At 41.7% G+C, this 20,406-nt stretch overlaps 1 protein-coding gene across 2 annotated transcripts in view; it reads left to right on the plus strand.

Moving 5' to 3' along the window:
* The window catches only part of WDR76 (WD repeat domain 76), a 93,538-nt gene extending 77,963 nt beyond the window's left edge, over positions 1-15,575 (plus strand). The window contains exons 19-22 of one of the 2 annotated variants that reach the window (XM_044279337.1): positions 6,627-6,779; positions 7,148-7,184; positions 9,980-10,027; positions 14,187-14,318. In XM_044279337.1, coding sequence (XP_044135272.1) covers positions 6,627-6,779; positions 7,148-7,184; positions 9,980-9,994 — 205 coding nt within the window. In that variant the 3' untranslated portion in view covers positions 9,995-10,027; positions 14,187-14,318. Of the gene's footprint in view, positions 1-6,626; positions 6,780-7,147; positions 7,185-9,979; positions 10,028-14,186 lie in introns of both variants that reach the window. The other variant, XM_044279335.1, reaches the window with a different exon arrangement.
* The last annotated feature ends 4,831 nt before the right edge of the window (positions 15,576-20,406 follow it).

Here is a 20,406-nt window from a genome sequence, read left to right on the forward strand (position 1 = left end):
TCCTTAAGAGGCTTAAAACTGATTTTACAAACTTTGTTAACCCTTTAGGTGTTCCACAAGAACTAAAGGAAAATGGAGATCACATTTTTAATTTTCACTTTTTTGGTAGATTTTCCATTTTAATAAATTTTTTTCTTTAACACATCGAGGGTTAACAGCCAAACAAAACAATATTTATTACCCTGATTCTGTGGTTTCCAGAAACACCCCACATGTGGTCGTAAACTGATGTAAGGGCACATGGCAGGGCGCAGAAAAAAAAGGAGCGCCACATAGTTTTTGGAAGGCAGATTTTGCTGAGCTGGTTTTTAAATACCATGTCCCATTTGAAGCCCCCCTGATGCACCCTCTACAGTAGAAACTCCCAAAAAGTGACCCCATTTTGGAAACTAGGGGATAAGGTGCTAGTTTTATTGGTACTATTTTTGGGTACATTCAATTTTTTTGATCATTCATTATAACACTTTATGGGGAAAGGTGACCAAAAAATTGGTTGTTTTAGCACCGTTTTTTATTTTTACAGCGTTCACCTGAGGGTGAATGTGATGTGTCATGTGATATTTTTATAGAGCTGGTTGTTACGGATGCGGCGATACCTAATATGTACAGTCGTGGTTTTGAGAATGACACAAATATTAGTTTTCACAAAGTTTGCTGCTAAACTGCTTTTAGATCTTTGTTTCAGTTGTTTCTGTCATGTAGTGAAATATAATTACACGCACTTCATACGTTTCAAAGGCTTTTATCGACAATTACATGACATTTATGCAGAGTCAGTATTTGCAGTGTTGGCCCTTCTTTTTCAGGACCTCTGCAATTCGACTGGGCATGCTCTCAATCAACTTCTGGGCCAATTCCTGACTGATAGCAACCCATTCTTTCATAATCCCTTCTTGGAGATTGTCTGAATTAGTTGGTTTTTGTTTGTCCACCCGCCTCTTGAGGATTGACCACAAGTTCTCAATTGGATTAAGGTCTGGGGAGTTTCCAGGCCATGGACCCAAAATGTCAACGTTTTGGTCCCCGAGCCACTTAGTTATCACTTTTGCCTTATGGCACGGTGCTCCATCGTGCTGGAAAATGCATTGTTCTTCACCAAACTGTTGTTGGATTGTTGAAAGAAGTTGCTGTTGGAGGGTGTTTTGGTACCATTCTTTATTCATGGCTGTGTTTTTGGGCAAAATTGTGAGTGAGCCCACTCCCTTGGATGAAAAGCAACCCCACACATGAATGGTCTCAGGATGCTTTACTGTTGGCATGACACAGCACTGATGGTAGCGCTCACCTTTTCTTCTCCGGACAAGCCTTTTTCCTGATGCCCCAAACAATCGGAAAGAGGTTTCATCAGAGAATATGACTTTGCCCCAGTCCTCAGCAGTCCATTCACCATATTTTCTGCAGAAGATCAATCTGTCCCTGATGTTTTTTTTTTGAGAGAAGGGGCTTCTTTGCTGCCCTTCTTGACACCAAGCCATCTCCCCAAAGTCTTCGCCTCACTGTGCGTGCAGATGTGCTCACACCTGCCTGCTGCCATTCCTGAGCAAGCTCTGCACTGGTGGCACTCCGATCCTGCAGCTGAATCCTCTTTAGGAGACGATCCTGGCGCTTGCTGGACTTTCTTGGACGCCCTGAAGGCTTCTTAACAGGAAGTGAACCTCTTTCCTTGAAGTTCTTGATGATTCTATAAATTGTTGATTGAGGTGCAATCTTAGTAGCCACAATATCCTTGCCTGTGAAGCCATTTTTATGCAACGCAATGATGGCTGCACGCGTTTCTTTGCAGGTCACCATGGTTAACAATGGAAGAACAATGATTTCAAGCATCAACCTCCTTTTAACAGGTCAAGTCTGCCATTTTAACCCAATCAGCCTGACATAATGATCTCCAGCCTTGTGCTCGTCAAGATTCTCAGCTGAGTTAACAAGACGATTACTGAAATGATCTCAGCAGGTCCTTTAATGACAGCAATGAAATGCAGTGGAAAGTTTTTTTTGGGATTAAGTTAATTTTCATGGCAAAGAAGGACTATGCAATTCATCTGATCACTCTTCATAACATTCTGGAGTATATGCAAATTGCTATTATAAAAACTTAAGCAGCAGCTTTTCCAATTTCCAATATTTGATCACTTGGTGTTGCACTTTTTGTGATGTAAGGTGACAAAAATGGCTTTTTTTACACAGTTTTTATTTTAATTTTTTTATGGTGTTTATTGGACTGGGTGGATCATGTGATATATTTATAGAGCCGACTGTCACGGACGCGGCAACACCAAATATGTATATTTTATTTTATTTTTTCTTAACACTTTATTTTTTATAAATTATTTTACACTTTGCGTCCCCCATAAGGCCCTCTGGGGGACATTTAACGTCACTTTTTTAATTTATTTTTTCCACTATTGATTTCTCCTGTAACTGTGACTGACATAGTAGCTATGCCCAGTTACAGGGGAAATACACCACCCAGAGAGGCTGTACAACAGAATACAATGCTGTAGAGCCTCCGTGCAGGGCTGATCGCAGGTCTATGGAAGACCTGACAGCTCCTGCACTCACCCGGCTCCAGCGGTCACATGACCGCTGGGCCGGAACAGGAAGTGCATAGCACTTCCTGCTCTGTATACACAGCACTCAGTGTGTGACTGTGTATACAGCAATCTAGAAGGCAGGGACACCTGGGAACTGTCCCTGCCTTCCCCCTGGGTTGCCCTGCTGTCACTGACAGTGGGCAACTCGCTCTGCAGCTGCACGATTAGCGTGCAGCTGCGATCTCTGAATGGACGTTCAGAAACGTCCATTTAGAGATAGAGAACCACCTCCTGGACGTTTATAGTCAACGGACGGGAGGTGGTTAATTACTGTCAGATTAAAAATAGCTAGCTACTGGAAGAAATTAAATTCCGCTCCATTCGCCGAAGTCATAGGTATGATTAATGAGAACGGCTTATCTGAGAAACTAATAGCTTCTTCCATAAATAAGTTTCTTCCCAGTTCATTAAGAAATGCAATGTATGGCTTAAGTTCTCCTTGAATAAAATATCTCTACAATATTGAGATGTGTATGAATAAGTATCAAAAAAGATTAAAGGGTTTCTGTCACCCCACTAAACTATATATTATTATTTTTTTTTTTGGCTCCTTATAATCCCTATACAGCGATATATGAATACATAATGTTATTAGTCATTTTGGTTCAGTAGATCATGAATAAAACATACTTTTATAATATGTAAATCACCTGTCTACCAGCAAGTAGGGCGGCTACTTGCTGGTAGCAGCCGCATCCTCCTATCATATAGACGCCCCCCTCCGCATGTTGATTGACAGGTCCAGCGAATGCGATCGTCCTCTGGCTGGCCCTGTCTGCTATCAAGATCCTGTGCCGTAACGGTATTCAGTCGGCGCAGGCGCACTGAGAGGAGGACGCACGCTCGGCCGCTCTATCCTCGGTGTGCCTGCGCCGATGAAGTCACATCTACACCCGACGCAGGCGCACTGAGGATCGAGCGGCCGAGTGAGCGTCCTCCTCTCAGTGCGCCTGCGCCGACTGAATACCGTTACGGCACAGGTGCGAGATCTTGATAGCAGACAGGGCCAGCCAGAGGACGATCGCATTCGCTGGCCCTGTCAATCAACATGCGGAGGGGGCGTCTATATGATAGAAGGATGCGGCTGCTACCAGCAAGTAGCCGCCCTACTTGCTGGTAGACAGGTGATTTACATATTATAAAAGTACGTTTTATTCATGATCTACTGAACTAAAATGACTAATAACATAGGGATTATAAGGAGCCCAAAAAAAAAAAAAAAAGAGTTTAGTGGGGTGACAGAAGCCCTTTAACTATCTGTAAGACTCAAACTCATGCTTATGTCACCTACTTTTGTTTTTTTGTTTTTACCCTTTAGTTACTTTATATATTTTTTCTATTATTTTTTATACCTTGTGAATATTTTTTGCCTCATTTGAATGAGCTGTCTATTGACAATAATTATGATGTCATGTGATCTGTATCTAATTCAATGACAATGTATTTCTGTTCAAACATAAGACAACTTTGATTGTTAATTGGTTTTGATGAAACAATAAAAACTATTTTAAAAAAAAAATGTGCGCAAAGAGCTTCCATTTTTCATGTATAGTATGATTGTAATCCAGAATAATCCCTAATTCTTTCCCTAGTTCTATTATTTACATGTGTAATGGTGCACTGCCATAGATTTTTTTGGTTGCTGTCTACATGCTAGCTTTATGGATGTGCACCTGTGACTTTGGATGTTCTAGTGAATCTAGTCTAAATTTTCTTGCAGCTGACTATGGGTATATTCACTTACATCGCTCCAGCCAATGACTGGCCTTAGTGGTGATGTGGCCACAAGCAGTGTTTCACCTCTGAAGTCAGTCATTTGCTGGAGAGGTGCTCCGGGACCGTAAGATGGAGACAGCGAGAGCAGCATGGAGCAGGAAAGTATGAATCTTCTTTTTCAAGGACCATGCTACAGGAACTTGTTAAAAAAAATCTTTTTTACTGGTAAACCCCTTTGTGGTGACATTTCCTTCGTGCCTCCTATTCACAAATGAGTGCTTTACTTCACTGCAGAAGACGGTGCTCACTGGTTCTTACTGCCTCCTGCACCCCCAGATATACTGTAGGTGCCCTGCAATAACCAGTAAGCACTTTCCCTAAGGGCTCACGCACACAACCGTTGTTGTGGTCCTCATCCGATCCGCATTTTTTGCAGTTTGGATGTGGTTACCATTCACTTTAATCTGGCCGCAAAAGATGCAGACAGCAATTCGTGTGCTGTCCGCATCCATTGCTCCATTCTGCAAAATGGAGAACACACATGGCTGGTGTCTGTGTTTTGTGGACCGCAAAACATGGTACGGTCATGTGTATGACGCCTAATTAGCGGGGAAAGCACTTATTGGTAACCCTTTAATGACAAGGCCTGAAAAGGCCTTAATGACCAGACACTTTTTTGTTATTTAGCGCATGTGGTTCAAACACTTGTAACTTTTTTATTTTATTTGTTGGACTACCAAAATAACTTTTGCAGATTTTAATTACGTGACACATGGCTTTTTAATATATTTTTTCGTTTTATCAAGGAGAAACTGTACAAAAAAAAGTATAAAAGGGCTATTTTTATTCAAATTATAGCTCATTCTTTAAATATGCAAATTATTATAATTAGTTCCCTATTTTGTGTTGGATCATTTTAATTTATAATATGTATAGTTTCACGTGAATGGGGTGATGGTTTTGGTAGGTCTGGGCATTTTTTTCTTTTATGTATTTTATTCATTTTTTTTACTTGTTTAAATATATTTCTGCTATTTGTATTTTATTTATTTTGTATTAAAAAAAATTTTATAATCACTTTATTACTTATTTTTAAAATATTTTTGTCACATATGTCCCCAAAAGGTCATAAAAAAACTGTGAACAATTTTATTTTGCACTTTTTCCTTTTTATTTTATTTTTTACATTTTTTGTTCACATTTTTTTTTCTTTTTCTATATATTTTTACAACACAGTTTTTCACCCGAGGTCTTTTTTTTTGCACTTTTTCCTTCTTTTTTCTCTTATTTGTCTTTTCTTTTATTGTGTCTTCAAATTCTATTTTATTTTTTAAATCTATATTTGCCACATAATTTGTCCCCAAAAGGCACCCGGCGATCACGTAATTGCTGGGGTCCAAACTGCATAGCGCTCCTAGAGGAGAAGGCAGAAGCACTGATAAACCACTTCTGCCTTCTTCTTGGTTCCCCCACTGTCACTGACAGCCGGGGACCTGTCCTGCTACAGTGCAGAAGCTGCCATCCGTCACCATGCGGCACTCCAGGCAGAAACACTACTGATCGCAACGATCAGCTGTGTTTCTGTCCAGCAGGACGGGGGCCGCAAACCATTGCTATATGGGCCGCAGGTTTTGCAGCCCTGATCTAAAGGATAAAAATTCTATATCACAGTAGATATAAGGGGAAATGTATCTCTTAAGCGAATTTGCCTCTGACTGGAAGCTAGAAGAAACTTTTGACCTTCTGTGGTAGCTGAAGCACTTCCCTTTACCCTGCTTTCACACCTGAGCGTTTCCGACGCACGTTTCTGACGCGCGTTTTTTGTAATAGTAAACGCGCGTTTGTGTCATTGACTGCAGTGTCCTATGGCCACAAACGCGCGTCAAAACGCCCCAAAGAAGCTCAAGTACTTGTTTGAGCGTCGGGCGTTTTACAGCGCGATCGTACGCGCTGTAAAACGCCCAGGTGAGAACCATTCCCATAGGGAATCATTGGTTTCTCCGTGTTGAGCGTTTTACAGCGCGTAGGAACGCGCTGTAAAACGCTCAGGTCTGAACTTAGGGTAAGTTAGAACCCCCACCCCTAGTTGTATATAGGTAACTAATACTAACAAGATGAATAACCTCTTTAAGGTGGGGAAGTCCCCTTCTTCTCCACCAGATTTCTACCGGACCCGGCAGACTGGCTGATAGGGAAATGTTTCCTTTCTTTCCACAATAATTTCATAAAGTGCAGTGTTACTTTAATGTTTTGTTAATTGCATTTCTCTTCTGTATGTTAATACATTATTTGCACTCTATTTTCTGCTATAAATCACAGACAAGTTTGTATCTATGATGTGCGAATGCTCAACATGACAAATACCAAGTCGGTGACGAACTTCCCTCCTTACTCAAATGAAGTTTTATCAGCTTCCTTCTCTCCAGTCACAGGAAATCACATCCTTATCTGTTTGTTGGATGGAAACTTAAGGTAAGAAGCCTTGACAGCTCTTTCTTAGTGTGAAGTGCAGGATCACAGCCTTAATGTCTGTCAAATGATCTGTTACTTATTGCCATGGTGGGCACAATATTGCAGATTTTGGCAGCCAGTTAGGCAAGACATAAAGAACTTCGACATGAATATCTGATCACTGGACTGTTGACAGGTAATCTGATGGTGTCTTTACTCTGAACCAGTAAAGGATATAGGAGGAGGTTGATGCAGCTTTTCACAAATCTGTCGTAGTTGTACCGATGTACAGCAATACAACGGCAAGGCCAAAGTACCAGAAATTCATTGTCCGATTGAACTTTTTCTTTTTCTTCTATTTGTGCGGTCTCTTTACCTGTTCATCTCAGGACACCAGACAGTCAATGGGTTCTTTGGGGAATAAAGGTAAACTTTGGGGGTGCAAGACGGAGGAGCTCTGGCACTATACTATACTGTAACTCTCTCATGGCATGGCCGTGAGGTTATATCTACTTATAGCAAAGAGGCTGCAGATTTTCCATTGGGATTTATAGGCAGATCCAAAGCTTATTACAATAGCAGCAAAGTGAATGAGATTTCAACAAAACTCATCTATACATTGTGGAAAACCTCCCACACTAAGTAACCTGCAGTGTGAACTTAAGTGTACCTATATTTTGAAATATTCTTAATTAAAAACTAATCTAACCAACCAACTTTATTTTCACTATATCTGCACCTGAAGTTCAGGTGCCTATAGCGCTTTGAAATCCATACACTCATACAACCGTGTCCTGGTGTATAGATTCCACTGGGGCCAGTGAGCACTGTACAGGCAGAAGCACACATCACTGCTCCTGCCTGTGCCAGCTCCACGCTGCTAAAGCCTGGCATAGCACATCCTAAGCAGCAGCAGCAATGTGCTGTGAAGAGCTTGCTCCGCTCTGCTAAAGCCTTGTGTCGGCCCCAGTGGAATCCATACTTGTCAGCGATGTGTTTGTCTGTAAACTTCGGGCGCCTATTTTGGAACTAAATAGTGAAAAAAAAAAAGTACAGGGGTCCCTCAGGATACAATATTTTCAACATACAATGGTCTTTCCTGGGCCATCATAAGTTGAAACTAGACTCAACATACAATGTCTCAGATTCAGATCCAACCAATCAAGGACACTTCTCTGGTAAGAAAGCTGGATTAGTTGCTAGTTACCAGCTATTCCTGACTGTTATATGTAAGGACTTATTTTATCAGTCTTAGTTATCTGCTTATTTTTCTTACATTTTCATTTTCTCTTTTCTTGGATGACATTTTTGGGGCTTTGGAACCAATTACTCAACTTACAATGATTTCAACATACAATGGTCGTCCTCGAACCAATTAATATTGTAACTTGATGGACCACTTTACATTACAAATTCATTTTAGGGCAGTTAGACTAGTTTTAAGACGGTATGTTTCAAAGTTTATGAACACTTTAGGCTACTTTCACACTAGCGTTGTTTAAATCCGGCATTCAATTCCGACACCGGAACTGCCCGCCGGATCTGGAAAAACGTGTAAAAACAGATTACATATGATCACAATGAAAAAATGCATTGGAAAAAACGGATCCGCCATTTATGGACTTTAACTTTTTTTTTCACATTTTTCGGGTTTAACATGCATAAGCCGGATCCGGTTTGACTGAACCACCGGCGCCGGATCCGGCGTTAATGCAAGTCAATGGGAAAAAGGCCTGATCCGGCGTTCAGTCAAAGTGTTCAGGATTTTTGGCCGGAGGTAAAAAATACTGCATGCTACGGTTTTCTGAAAAGACTGAAATGAAGACATCCTGATGCCCCTAGGACGGAACTCAGCGCCGGAAAAGAAAAACGCTAGTGTGAAAGTACCCTTATCCACAGCTTGTCAATATTTGCTATAGAATTTCACTGCATTTTTTCAGTCTGTGCAATGCATGCAGTCAAATCTGCCACACAATCCACATGTAAAAAATGCAGCTTTGGATTCACTATTGAATTTGCAGCAAAATATGTCTTGGCTTTTTTTCAATCAGGTGTGAACTTACCCTAAGGGTCCATTCACACGTCCGTTTTTTCTTTCCTGATCTGTTCCGTTTTTTGCGGAACAGATCAGGACCAGATCAGGACCCATTCATTTTCAATGGGTCCTGGAAAAAATCGGACAGCACAATGTGTGCTGTCCGTTTCCGTTGTTCCGTTCCGCATGTCCGTTTAAATATAAAACATGTCCTATTATGTTCCTGAAAAATCGGATCCTGGTACAATGCAAAGTCAATGGTTCCGCAAAAAACGGAAGACATTCGGATGTCATTCCGTATGTCTTCCGTTTTTTGCGGAATCCGTCCCTGGAAACACATAGCAAATTTTTTTTTTTTTTTTTTTTTTCAAAGAAATCCAAACAACTTTATTTGATTATTGAAATGTATACATTTGACATACGGAAACATTTTCAGGAACAACGGATCCGCAAAAAACGGACCGAAATTCGGATTATAGAAAAATACTGACGTGTGAATGGACCCTAATAGTGACTTAGTGGTGTAACAATCTCAAAGTTCCATGGTTGTAGGTGGTTTTATGTGCTTCATGTTCAGTGTCAGACTGGGATCCATTGGGCCCATCAGTGCAAATGATTCTAAGGGCCCACCGTCAGTCTGATCTGTACAAAACAGGGGCGACTGCTTTGGGGCCCAAACTCAGAAGGGGCCCAAACTCAGAAGGGGCCCAACCAGGAGGAGGACTAAAGATTTTATTGTCAGGACCCTCTCAACAGCATTATACAATGACATTATATACAGTTACACTGCAGGAAACAGACGGAGCGGTTGTCGGGCCTGGTCTGAGAAAGCGATCTTGACCAGCCGCAGGAGTGAGAGTGGAGTGATATAAAGTGAAGGAATTCAGTTAGAGACTAGGACATGTCTTTTATCTGACACAGGCTGCATAGCTATGACTACATACCAAGCCAGCATTGATAGTCCTAGCGTGCAGCTTTAATATGCGCACTGTGCATGTGAAGCTACTCATTGATGCAATGTGGCCTACTGTTTTGTTCTGTTTTTTTCCTTCTGTATTTGGATTGTTCCTGTCCTTCCATAAGTTGTCTTCTTGCTTTACCCTCACTTTGTTTCCTCCAATCCATTGATGTACTGGAATGTGGTAATATATTTCATACTGAAGTGCGGTTTATTTTCTCTTTACAGTGTTTTTCAAGTTAAAGACTTTGAGGAGAAACCCGTCAACATTTTAACGTAATATATGAGCACTCATTATGTTTAGTAATGATCACTATGATGTAAATGGGATTTTGGCTTGTTTTTTAGGTCTGTGCTCTTTTCATAAAGGGCATCTATCAGCAGTCGGCTCTCTCTGAAACTGCTACGCCCGCTGCGATTTATTGAAAGGGCCAGGGAGTGAAAACCTCATCATGCATTGCCCTGTCAATCAAATTGGAGAGGGCACAGCAATTACATTGAGCTGAGCTTCCGTGTTTAGCCTCTGAATGCTAACAAGAAGCAGCAAGCAGATATCTGTAAATGGTGTAGCTTTAAGATGCAAGGGCTGATGTATTATTGGGGCACTAAAAAAACTAGATGCTGACACTATTGCGGGCATAGGATTTAGTTGTAGGGGTTCCCCAGAATACATTAGTAGGGAATCCCCCATGGTAAACAGGTTGGGAATTAGTGCCCTAGACACAATACCTTAATTAGACCCAATGTCCATGACTTACTGTTTTTGAGAAAACATTTGCCTACTTACCACCTACTGGAGAAAGAAAACCGTATATAGAAAAAATACCAGATTAGCGCTTCTCTTATAAAAGGAGGTTTTCAGGAGTATAGCTCCACTACAGATCACTCCGGTGTCCTGGATAAATGTTCTAAAAACCTTACCATGGACATAATCAATCACTGCTCTTCATTGCTGCAATCTTTTCCTAAATCATTCACATTCGGGGGAAATAACAAAAGATATCCAGTAGTGAAGAACTGCCAATCCAAAACTGCAAAGGTTAAACACAAGATCAACCAGAAGGAAGCTGAATAGACATTCTGGCTGGGCACCCTTCAATGGTCAATCTTAAAGGATAACTGTCACACTTAGACCCTAATTTCAATTTTCATATATGTAGTTACTAATAACATGATATTCCAGAATCACTAACTATTAGACCGACTTACCCCATATTTAATAAGATTCAGCCCTTAGCAACCAGTCTGCATAAAACTGCAATTTCACTATTCAGTTAAGATGGCCGCCACTGCCCTCACCCTGAGGCTAATCCCGCCTGCCCTCACTAGCCAGTAACAATAGCCCCCCCAAAAGTGTCAGTAACCAGAGCCCTCCCCCCTAAAGGGTTAATCTCCTGCAGAACAAAGGGGTCCTCTTACCACATGTTGCTTTCATTTATACACTGAGCAGATGGCAGATCTCCCTTCCCTGGTCGGCGCTGCTTCGACCCTGCATTGTCCCAGTCTGCTGAGTGAGGGAGCGTCTGCCAAGCGCAGGGACAGGGAGAAGTGCACACAGCCCAGGCACTGTTATCAGCTGCTGGGGAGGACCTGGCTTTAATCATTTACTTACAGTCCCTGGCTGTCTGTAATCTGACCTTGCACGCAGCCTGCTTCTGCGTCCTCCGTCTTTCAACACATAGACGGACCCTGCATAGCAACCTGATTTGAAGCACAGGTAAAAGTAGGCAGTACAGGGAACAAAACTGTGGAATTAAGGGGTAATTGAATACACGGTGAAAAGTTGAAATAGGGCCACCAAGGAGATATTAATCGCCACAATCCAATACTCCCAAAAAAATATATATGACAGTTATACTTTAAAGCCTATGTACACCTTTGGGGACAATTTTTTTTTCACTTTTTTTTAACCCCTTTCTCTGTGCAGCCTTGAGTTTCTCCAGTAGCAGGCTCTGAATTTTCACTCTGTTCCATCGGGCAGCTCAGCTGACGGGCTCCTTACAGTATCTCTGCTTTCTGACCTCTTAAACACTCATTATAGCTCAGTTCTGATCTTACTGATAAGAATGTGGCTTAAATAAGTGTTTACGCCCTTTTAGTAATTTAGAGATATGGTTTATTAGATAGGCACAAAGTGAAAGTAACATTTACACAGCTAGACAGTTAACTCTTTGTGATACAATGGCTCAATATTTTTGATAAAGACAAATTGATAAAATTATTTTTAGCCCATGATGAGTAAAATGCAATTATTGAAGGTGACCGCTGAAGGTTAAATTTAATTTAAAATCTTCTTTGGTTTAAAGGGGTTGTCTCATCTCAGACAATGGGGGCATATCGCTAGGATATGTCCCCATTGTCTGATAGGTGCGGGTCCCACCTCTGGGACCCGCACCTATATCAAGAACGGAACCCTGAAAGAAGTGGAGGGCGCACTGGGCATGCGCAGCCGCCCTCCATTCATTTCTATGGGACCTCTGAAAATAACCAAGTGCTGGCTCGACTATTCCTGTCGGGCCCATAAAAGTGAACGGGAACGGTGGCCGCCTAAGCTTGGTGCGCCCCCAATCACTACCATGGGGAGAGTGCTTAGTGGTGGCCGGACCAGAGTCCTCCAGCCACCTTTTTGCAAGGCTTTATTTAGGAGATAGGTGTGGATCCACACCTATAAGATAATGGGGCCTAGTGATATGCCCCCCTTGTCTGAGATGAGACAACCCCTTTCATGCAATACTAATTATTGTTTCAGTTTGTCCTCCATTACAATGGAATAGGTGTCTGTGGAGAGGAAATCCCTGATAATGTGGTTGAGAGGGTAACCCAAGGTGATGGATACTATTTTTTTTAATTGCCTAAAAGCGGTGTTTTTAAATGTTTAAATTAGACATTAGGTCTTAAAGGGGTTATTGATCACCGACGGGAGTCTCCAACCCCTGAGACTCCCGCCGATCAGCTGTTAGAAGAGGTTGGGTGCTCAGTAAGTGCCGTCCCCTTCCTAAGCCATGTGACCTCACCATACATGGGTCACATGACCTTGTTGCAGTCCAGTCCCATAAAAGTGGATAGGGCTGAGCTGCAATACCAAGTACAGCCACTGTAGTATGACCAGCGCTATGCTTCAAAAGCTCCTGGAAGTCGGCTGTGCTCATCAGAGCTACGGGGAGCGCAGCGGCTCCCAGAAACAGCTAATCGGCAGGGGTGCTGGGACTCTGACCTCTGCTGATCTGATAATGATGAGCTATCCTGAGGATAGGACATCACTATCATTTACCGGATAACCCCTTTGATGGTTTTAGAATTGTATGAGGCGCTATATGCGATCTTGTGTTTTAAACTGGTGAATTTAATAAATCCAATGGCTTGCAGCTTTGGAGTGACAGTCCTTCACTATTGGATATTTCTTTTTTTTCCCCCTGAGTGTAAATGATTTAGGCATCGACATTGAAAAGTTTTGCTTCTAGCAACGAGGAGCAGTGTTTGATTACACTGTGGATTTTAGAGGATTTATCCAGGACACTAAAGTGATCTGCGTGCAGCGCGAATCTGGTATTTTATCTATGTTTGAAGAGGACCTAATTCATGGTGACTCTGCAGCTCTCATATGTGAAGGACTAAAATAAAGTCATTTATTAAGACCTGCATTTTAGGCTTTGTCCGCCTAAGTTATGTAGCCGGCTTGCTTAAATCTACACCAGCTCCCTTTTTGGCGCAGATTTAACTAATTTTCCACACCAAAAACAGGCGTAGAAAATGATAAATAAGACAGGCCGGCCTGCTCCCCTCCCTTGACCACGCCACGCACAAACACGGGGAAAAAGTCACAGATTCGACCGCAAATCCCCTTTGCGACCAAATCTGCAAAAGAAGTACGCCAAAAAGTGTTGTACTTCAAATCATAAATGACCCCCGTTATTTTTCTTACATTTTAATGTTCAAGAAAAAGGGACATATGTCCCCCTATTACCAGGGTATGCCCATAGCCAATATACTGTTATATAATGATCTTGTTAGTTACTATTCAGACAATTCTGCTGCTCCTCCCCTCTGCAGACACTGCTGTTTTGCTTATGGCAGCCTAGCTGATCCCTACATTCATTTTAGGTTGCTATGAAAAACCTCCAGTCCATGTCTGCACTTTCTGTACTACATGAGGGTCCCTCTCTGCATAATCTGTCTGTCTCTGGATGTCGTGTACTATGTGAATGTATTGCTCCCTACAGAGGTACACAGCAGTGCAGGCAGTTGACTTCTGTGCGAGCAATGGAATGTGCGAAGGGGGAACATGGAGCAGAAATCAGGGTTGTCCCGCTGGACTATATTCTATTTTCAGCCTTCTTGTCTCACATACTGAAATAAGAATAAAATACAAAAATGTGTTATGAACGCCCTGGTTGTGCAACACATGCAATCTCACCAGACTCCTTCTCTTTTTCAGATTTTATAGCCAACTGAGCAATTATATGTATTTTTTACCAGCTACGTGGGACCCCAAGCAAGAAGACTGCTTTGGCCATGGCTGCATGGGTATTGAACAAATAGATTTTTGCAACATTAAGGGACAAAGTGTACATACATTATCCAGCTCTTATCTTTCTACACGACCAAGTGCCATTTCCATTCATCCCACTAGCAACCTGGTGGTTTCAGGGACATTGAATGGAGAAGTGTGTGTGTGGAAGAAGTGGAAAAACTAACCAGATGTACCTGAAGAAGACTCCTTTCAAGAATCCCTTTCATAGGGAAACACGAGAGATGTATGTTACCTTTTTCCAGTAATGCAGATGCTTCATTTAATGGGTGTTCCGGTTGTTAGTGGTTATCCCCTATCCACAGAATAGGAGATGACTATTAGATCCGTGGGGGTCTTACTGCTGTGACTCCCACTGATCACGACAACAGTGGCCCCATACCCCCTGCACCCTCTCTGAGATGAAGGAGTGGCTGGTCGCACATGCATGAGGCCGCTCCAGATTAATTTCTGGAGGAGTTCGGTAAATAGTGGAGCGCTGTACTAGGCTATCTCCAGAACGACCATAGAAATGAAAGGACCAGCCACACGCATGTTCGACCGGCTGCTCCATTCATTGCAGGGGGTTTGGGGCTCCTGTTCTCATGATCAGTGGTGGTCCCAGCAGTAGGACCCCCACAGATCTAATAGTTATCCTCTATCCCGTGGATAGGGGATAACTTGCAATAGCCGGAATACCCCTTTAATATTTCCAGTTTGTTCACCATTATGTCAGCCAATACTATGAGCACTCCTACTGTTTCATCTTCTATACCTACGTGTCTCCATGATTAAAGCGTAAAAACTCTGTAGTAAAATCCTGCAGTCATACTCTCTTCTATCTGTCCTCGACTACCAAAGTAATATACATGAAGGAAAGGTCAGCTGGAAGGGTTTATGACTTTAAGGTCAGCTACACCTCGTTTGTTTGTAACCATGGAGACACATAGCTTTGTATAGGAGCTGTGTACAAGACTACTTGTCATTTTTATTTTTGATGCATTACAGCAATGAAATAATTGCTTGCCACACAATTGGTTGCAGGGGGACATACCCTATAATTTTTTAGTTGTGTTGCTTTTAACTGTCTTTTTTTTTTTTGTATGATAAATATACTTTATTATATGTAATATAACTGTGTACACTGAGTCCTGACTGACATACTGTGTTCTGGTACAGTTTCTTTTCCCTACATCACAATATTGTACAGTGCTTGGTGAAAGCAAATTAGTACTGCAGGTTCTAATCAGACACTGAATGAATCGGGTAATGATGAAATATATGAGCTAAGAAGCCTGCAGAATTATGAATGCAGCTCTGAGTCTTGTGATGTCCATATACAGTGGATATAAAAAGTCTACACACCTCTGTTAAAATGTCAGGTTTCTGTTCTGTAAAAAAAAAAAAATGCCTATAAACTGTACCACTCAATTGAAAAACAAACTGAAATCTTTTAAATGGAGGGAAGAAAACAAAAAAAATAATAATAATGTGGTTGCATAAGTGTGCACACCTTCTTATAACTGGGGATGTAGCTGTGTTCAGAATTAAGCAATCACATTCAAAATCATGTTAAATAGGAGTCAACATACACCTGTCATCATTTAAAGTGCCTCTGATTAACCCCAAATAAAGTTCAGATGCTCTAGTTGGTCTTTCCTGAAATTTTCATAGTCGCATCCCACAGCAAAAGCCATGGTCCACAGAGAGCTTCCAAAGCATCAGAGGGATCTCACTGTTAAAAGGTATCAGTCAGGAGAAGGGTACAAAAGAATTTCCAAGGCATTAGATATACCATGGAACACAGTGAAGACAGTCATCATCAAGTGGGGAAAATGTGTCACAACAGTGACATTACCAAGAACTGGATGTCCCTCCAAAATTGATGAAAAGACGAGAAGAAAACTGGTCTGGGAGGCTACCAAGAGGCCTACAGCAACATTAAAGGAGCTGCAGTAATATCTGGCAAGTACTGGCTGTGTGGTACATGTGACAACAATCTCCCGTATTCTTCATATGTCTGGGCTATGGGGTAGAGTGACCAGACAAAAGCCGTTTCTTACGAAGAAAAACATCCAAGCCAGGCTACATTTTGCAAAAACACATCTGGAGTCTCCCAAAAGCATGTGGGAAAAGGTGTTCTGGTCTGATGAAAACAAGGTTGAACTTTTTGGCCATAATTCCAAAATATATGTTTGGTGCAAAAACAACATTGCACATCACCAAAAGAACACAATACCCAAAGTGGAGCATGGTAGTGGAAGCATCATGCTTTGGGGCTGTTTTTCTTCAGCTGGAACTGGGGCCTTAGTTAAGCTAGAGGGAATTATGAACAGTTCCAAATACCAGTCAATATTGGCACAAAACCTTCAGGCTTCTGCTAGACAGCTGAACATGAAGAGGAACTTCATCTTTCAGTATGACAACGACCCAAAGCATACATCCAAATCAACAAAGGAATGGCTTCACCAGAAGAAGATTAAAGTTTTGGAATGGCCCAGCCAGAGCCTAGACCTAAATCTGTGGGGTGAACTGAAGAGGGCTGTGCACAGGAGATGCCCTCGCAATCTGACAGGTTTGGAGTGTTTTTGCAAAGAAGAGTGGGCAAATCTTGCCAAGTCAAAATGTGCCATGCTGATAGACTCATACCCAAAAAGACTGAGTGCTGTAATAAAATAAAAAAAGGCTTCAACAAAGTATTAGTTTAAGGGTGTGCACACTTATGCAACCATATTATTTTATTTCTATATTTTTTCTTCCCTCTACCTAAACGATTTGTTTATTTTATTTTTATTGAGTTGTACAGTTTATAGGTCACATTAAAGGTGTAAAAAGTTCTGAAATGATTTATCTTAGCCACATTTTTTTTACATCTCAGAAACCTGATATTTTAACAGAGGTGTGTAGACTTTTTATATCCACTGTACGAGTTTCATGGGACCTGATTTTCCATGATAGGTTTTCAAAATGAGGGAAACTTTTTTCAGGGGTTCTCCCATTGTAAAACATTTGGAAGTTACTGCTGAAAGATATAGGGTCAGTTGCTCACCAGAAAGGTCATATTTATTCCATAAAATTTATGGTGCACTGGACATTTAATGACGTCCAAACTGTGTAAAGTATTAAAGCACCTCTGTCAGCATGATCAACCCTATTATTATTTTTTTTAAAGGCATACTGTCTGGTAGGGTTTATCATGCTCATTAGAACAATACTTTTTTTTCTTTAGTATGTTGAACCGCTGCAGAGATATCTCAGGTTTTTTTAAATATGCAAATGAGCAAGTTCGAGCATCGGAGGGTCGGGCTGAACCTTGAAGAACTGCTTTTGTAATGCCCCACTGCTCTGCACACTCTGCCCTCCCCTTGATTGATAGGGCTAGACATCTTAATATTACATTGAGATCCTGTTAAAGCTGGTCTTAAGCAGACCTCCAAGTTCTCCCCTGGTGCTCCAAATCAAGGTACCCCCAAGGGGTTAATATCCACGCGTGGCTGAGAGACTAGACGCTGACACATAGCTGGTCAAGATAATCTCTCTGTTTATTATAATGAGTTAAAGCTGTATATACATCTTCAGAAAAGGGCAGTCCTTTCTAAGGCCCATTCATTATTTTATTGGCTAAAAAGGAAGAGATAAGAGAACACTTGGCTTCTGCGCAGTATGCACCAGCTCATAAACTTTGGAATGTAAATATCTATGGGTCCGCGCCATGTTGTAATGGCGGTCTTCCTAACCTCAATACTACATACAGTACGTCATATGTGACACTTCAAAGGAGGTGCTTTTGTATAGGCAGTGAATATTATGTGTCTATGTATCATCCAGCTAAGTGATTGGTTTAGGCATTCTTCCACAGTGCATTCATCTTCCTTGAAGCATCTATACAAAGAGGAGAAGACAAACACTGCCTACAGCACAGCTCTCTCCAGTGTGGAAGCAAAAAGAGAAAAGGGAGGCACTTGTGATAAGAAGTAGTTTGTGACTACTTCAGAAAAGTTAACTAGTTACAGTCCTAGAGATACATAACATAAAATGTAATTCACACATCTCTATCAGTCCCCCCTTGAATTTCATTCTCTCCCTAAACCTAAATATCTGTCCCAATGCTCCGACATCTTCTTCACCAGCTTCCATGACAAGCCATTCCTAGTGAACAGCCTCCCATGACACTGGATTTGAGCATGGGGAAGTCAGATGATCTTTCCCTAACTTGTTTTGACGTCATCAGTGCTTCAGATTTTTCTGGATCGAAGTCTTCATACAATTCTCCCATCATCCTCTCTGGTAAGGTCTCGTCAACTGTCTTGCTGAGTCAAGATCAGCAGTCACACAAGGTGAAACAAGAAACATCATCCTTTCAAGTCTCCAGACTCAACGCTTTCTTGAAATGAGTCCAATTATGCTTTCCTTTGAGCTTCACTGTGTTTGTGGTCTGCAACACTTGGAATGGACCATCAAACCAGGGTTTGAGGACTTTTCTAACGTGTCTTTTTACTACCACCCATTCGCCAGACACAAGTGTTTTATCAAGATCGGGAAGTGAAGCAAAAACTCGAGAACGTATTTTAATCAAATACTTGTGCAAACTGATCACATAATCTGTCAGACAACCATGTTGCATCTGGAGCTGCTGTGCGAAATACAATCCTATCCTAGGGCTGACCCGAAAAGGACCTTATAGGGACTAAGGCCTGTCTTACTGTTTGGGGTATACCTTACTCAAAAGAGGGCTACCAGCAGGCACTGTTCATAACTTTTTGAATCTTTAAAGGGCTTCTGTCACCCCCCCCCCCAAAAGTCATTTTTCATTTTTGGGCTAATTAAAATCCTTATAGTGCGATTATTCAATATATAGTGCTCTTACCTTTTTCTGTGGCTTAGTTTCTTTAAAAACCGCACTTTTATAATATGTTAATTACCTCGCTACCAGCAAGTAGGGCGGTTACTTGCTGGTAGCTGCCGCATCCTCCTTCCAAAAAAATCCCCCTCCTCCTGTTGATTGACAGGGACAGCGAGCGCTCTCCTCCTCCGGCTGGCCCTGTCTGCAATTCAAATCCCACGCCTGCGCCTTACATGTCTTCATTCGGCACAGGCGCTCAGAGAGAAGGACTCTCGCTTCCTCAGCACTTCCTCAGTGCGCCTGCGCCGATGACGTCTTCTCTTTCGGCTTTAGAGGTGACGAGGAGTACCACACACAGCACAACTCTCTCTCTTCTGGTTTCTGAGTCCAACATACTCTGCAGGTCCATCTCTCAGGACCATTATAGGGTGGCAAACTTGCTTTTTCCTCACTTCAATGAGCCGTTTGGCATCAGGGCTGGGACAATGCCAGAGGAACACTACCTGTGGTTGGCACCACTGAACCACCAATGCTGTTTTATGTTACTCTGCATTTTGGCTTACAGAAGTATCCAGCTTTTCCTAATGTGAAATGTTAATAGACTGAAACACAGGACTTCTCATCTTTCATTGGGGTGTCTAGGGGATGGGCACAAGGGCTGTCGTTGTTTGTAACATCCACCCTGTCCTCCTCCCTCTCCTCCGAGTCATCTAAGTCCACCCCTTTCAGTTGGACGGTGTGATCTTCCCTCTGTCCTTCAGTATTGTCTTAGCTGTTCATCAGGATAGATCGCTGATCTTAGCCAAAACATTTAACATATAACACTTCAAACGTTTAAATGAACAGGTCTGACAATACAGACATGAAAACGTGAAGGGCCCATAAGAAAAGTTTCATGAACTTCGATTAAAAAATGTAGAGCTCAATCAACATTTTTGGCACCAATAAAATCCAAAAATCTTCTAAGAAAAATAAAATAAAGTCCCCAATGCGCATATTATATAAAAACAAATATCGTACTCCATACATATTCTCATTTTAATTTATTCATTTTCACGAACGTCTCATAACCACGCTCTTATACATTATGTACGGATTGCACACACAGCTCAGCCTTCACTTCACACATACTCAGCTCAACTACAACTCAAAGCCACACCCATTCACATTCTACTGAATCATTTATGGCTTCCATCCCCACCACACAGTTCTCTTTGTTTCATCATAAAACTTGCAGCACAAACAAACACAGCTTTCCTGAAAACATACACACCACACCCAGAATTGCTGATGATCTTTGTTGTT

The sequence above is a fragment of the Bufo gargarizans genome, chromosome 2 (assembly GCF_014858855.1).
Source record: "Bufo gargarizans isolate SCDJY-AF-19 chromosome 2, ASM1485885v1, whole genome shotgun sequence".
NCBI lineage: Eukaryota > Metazoa > Chordata > Amphibia > Anura > Bufonidae > Bufo > Bufo gargarizans.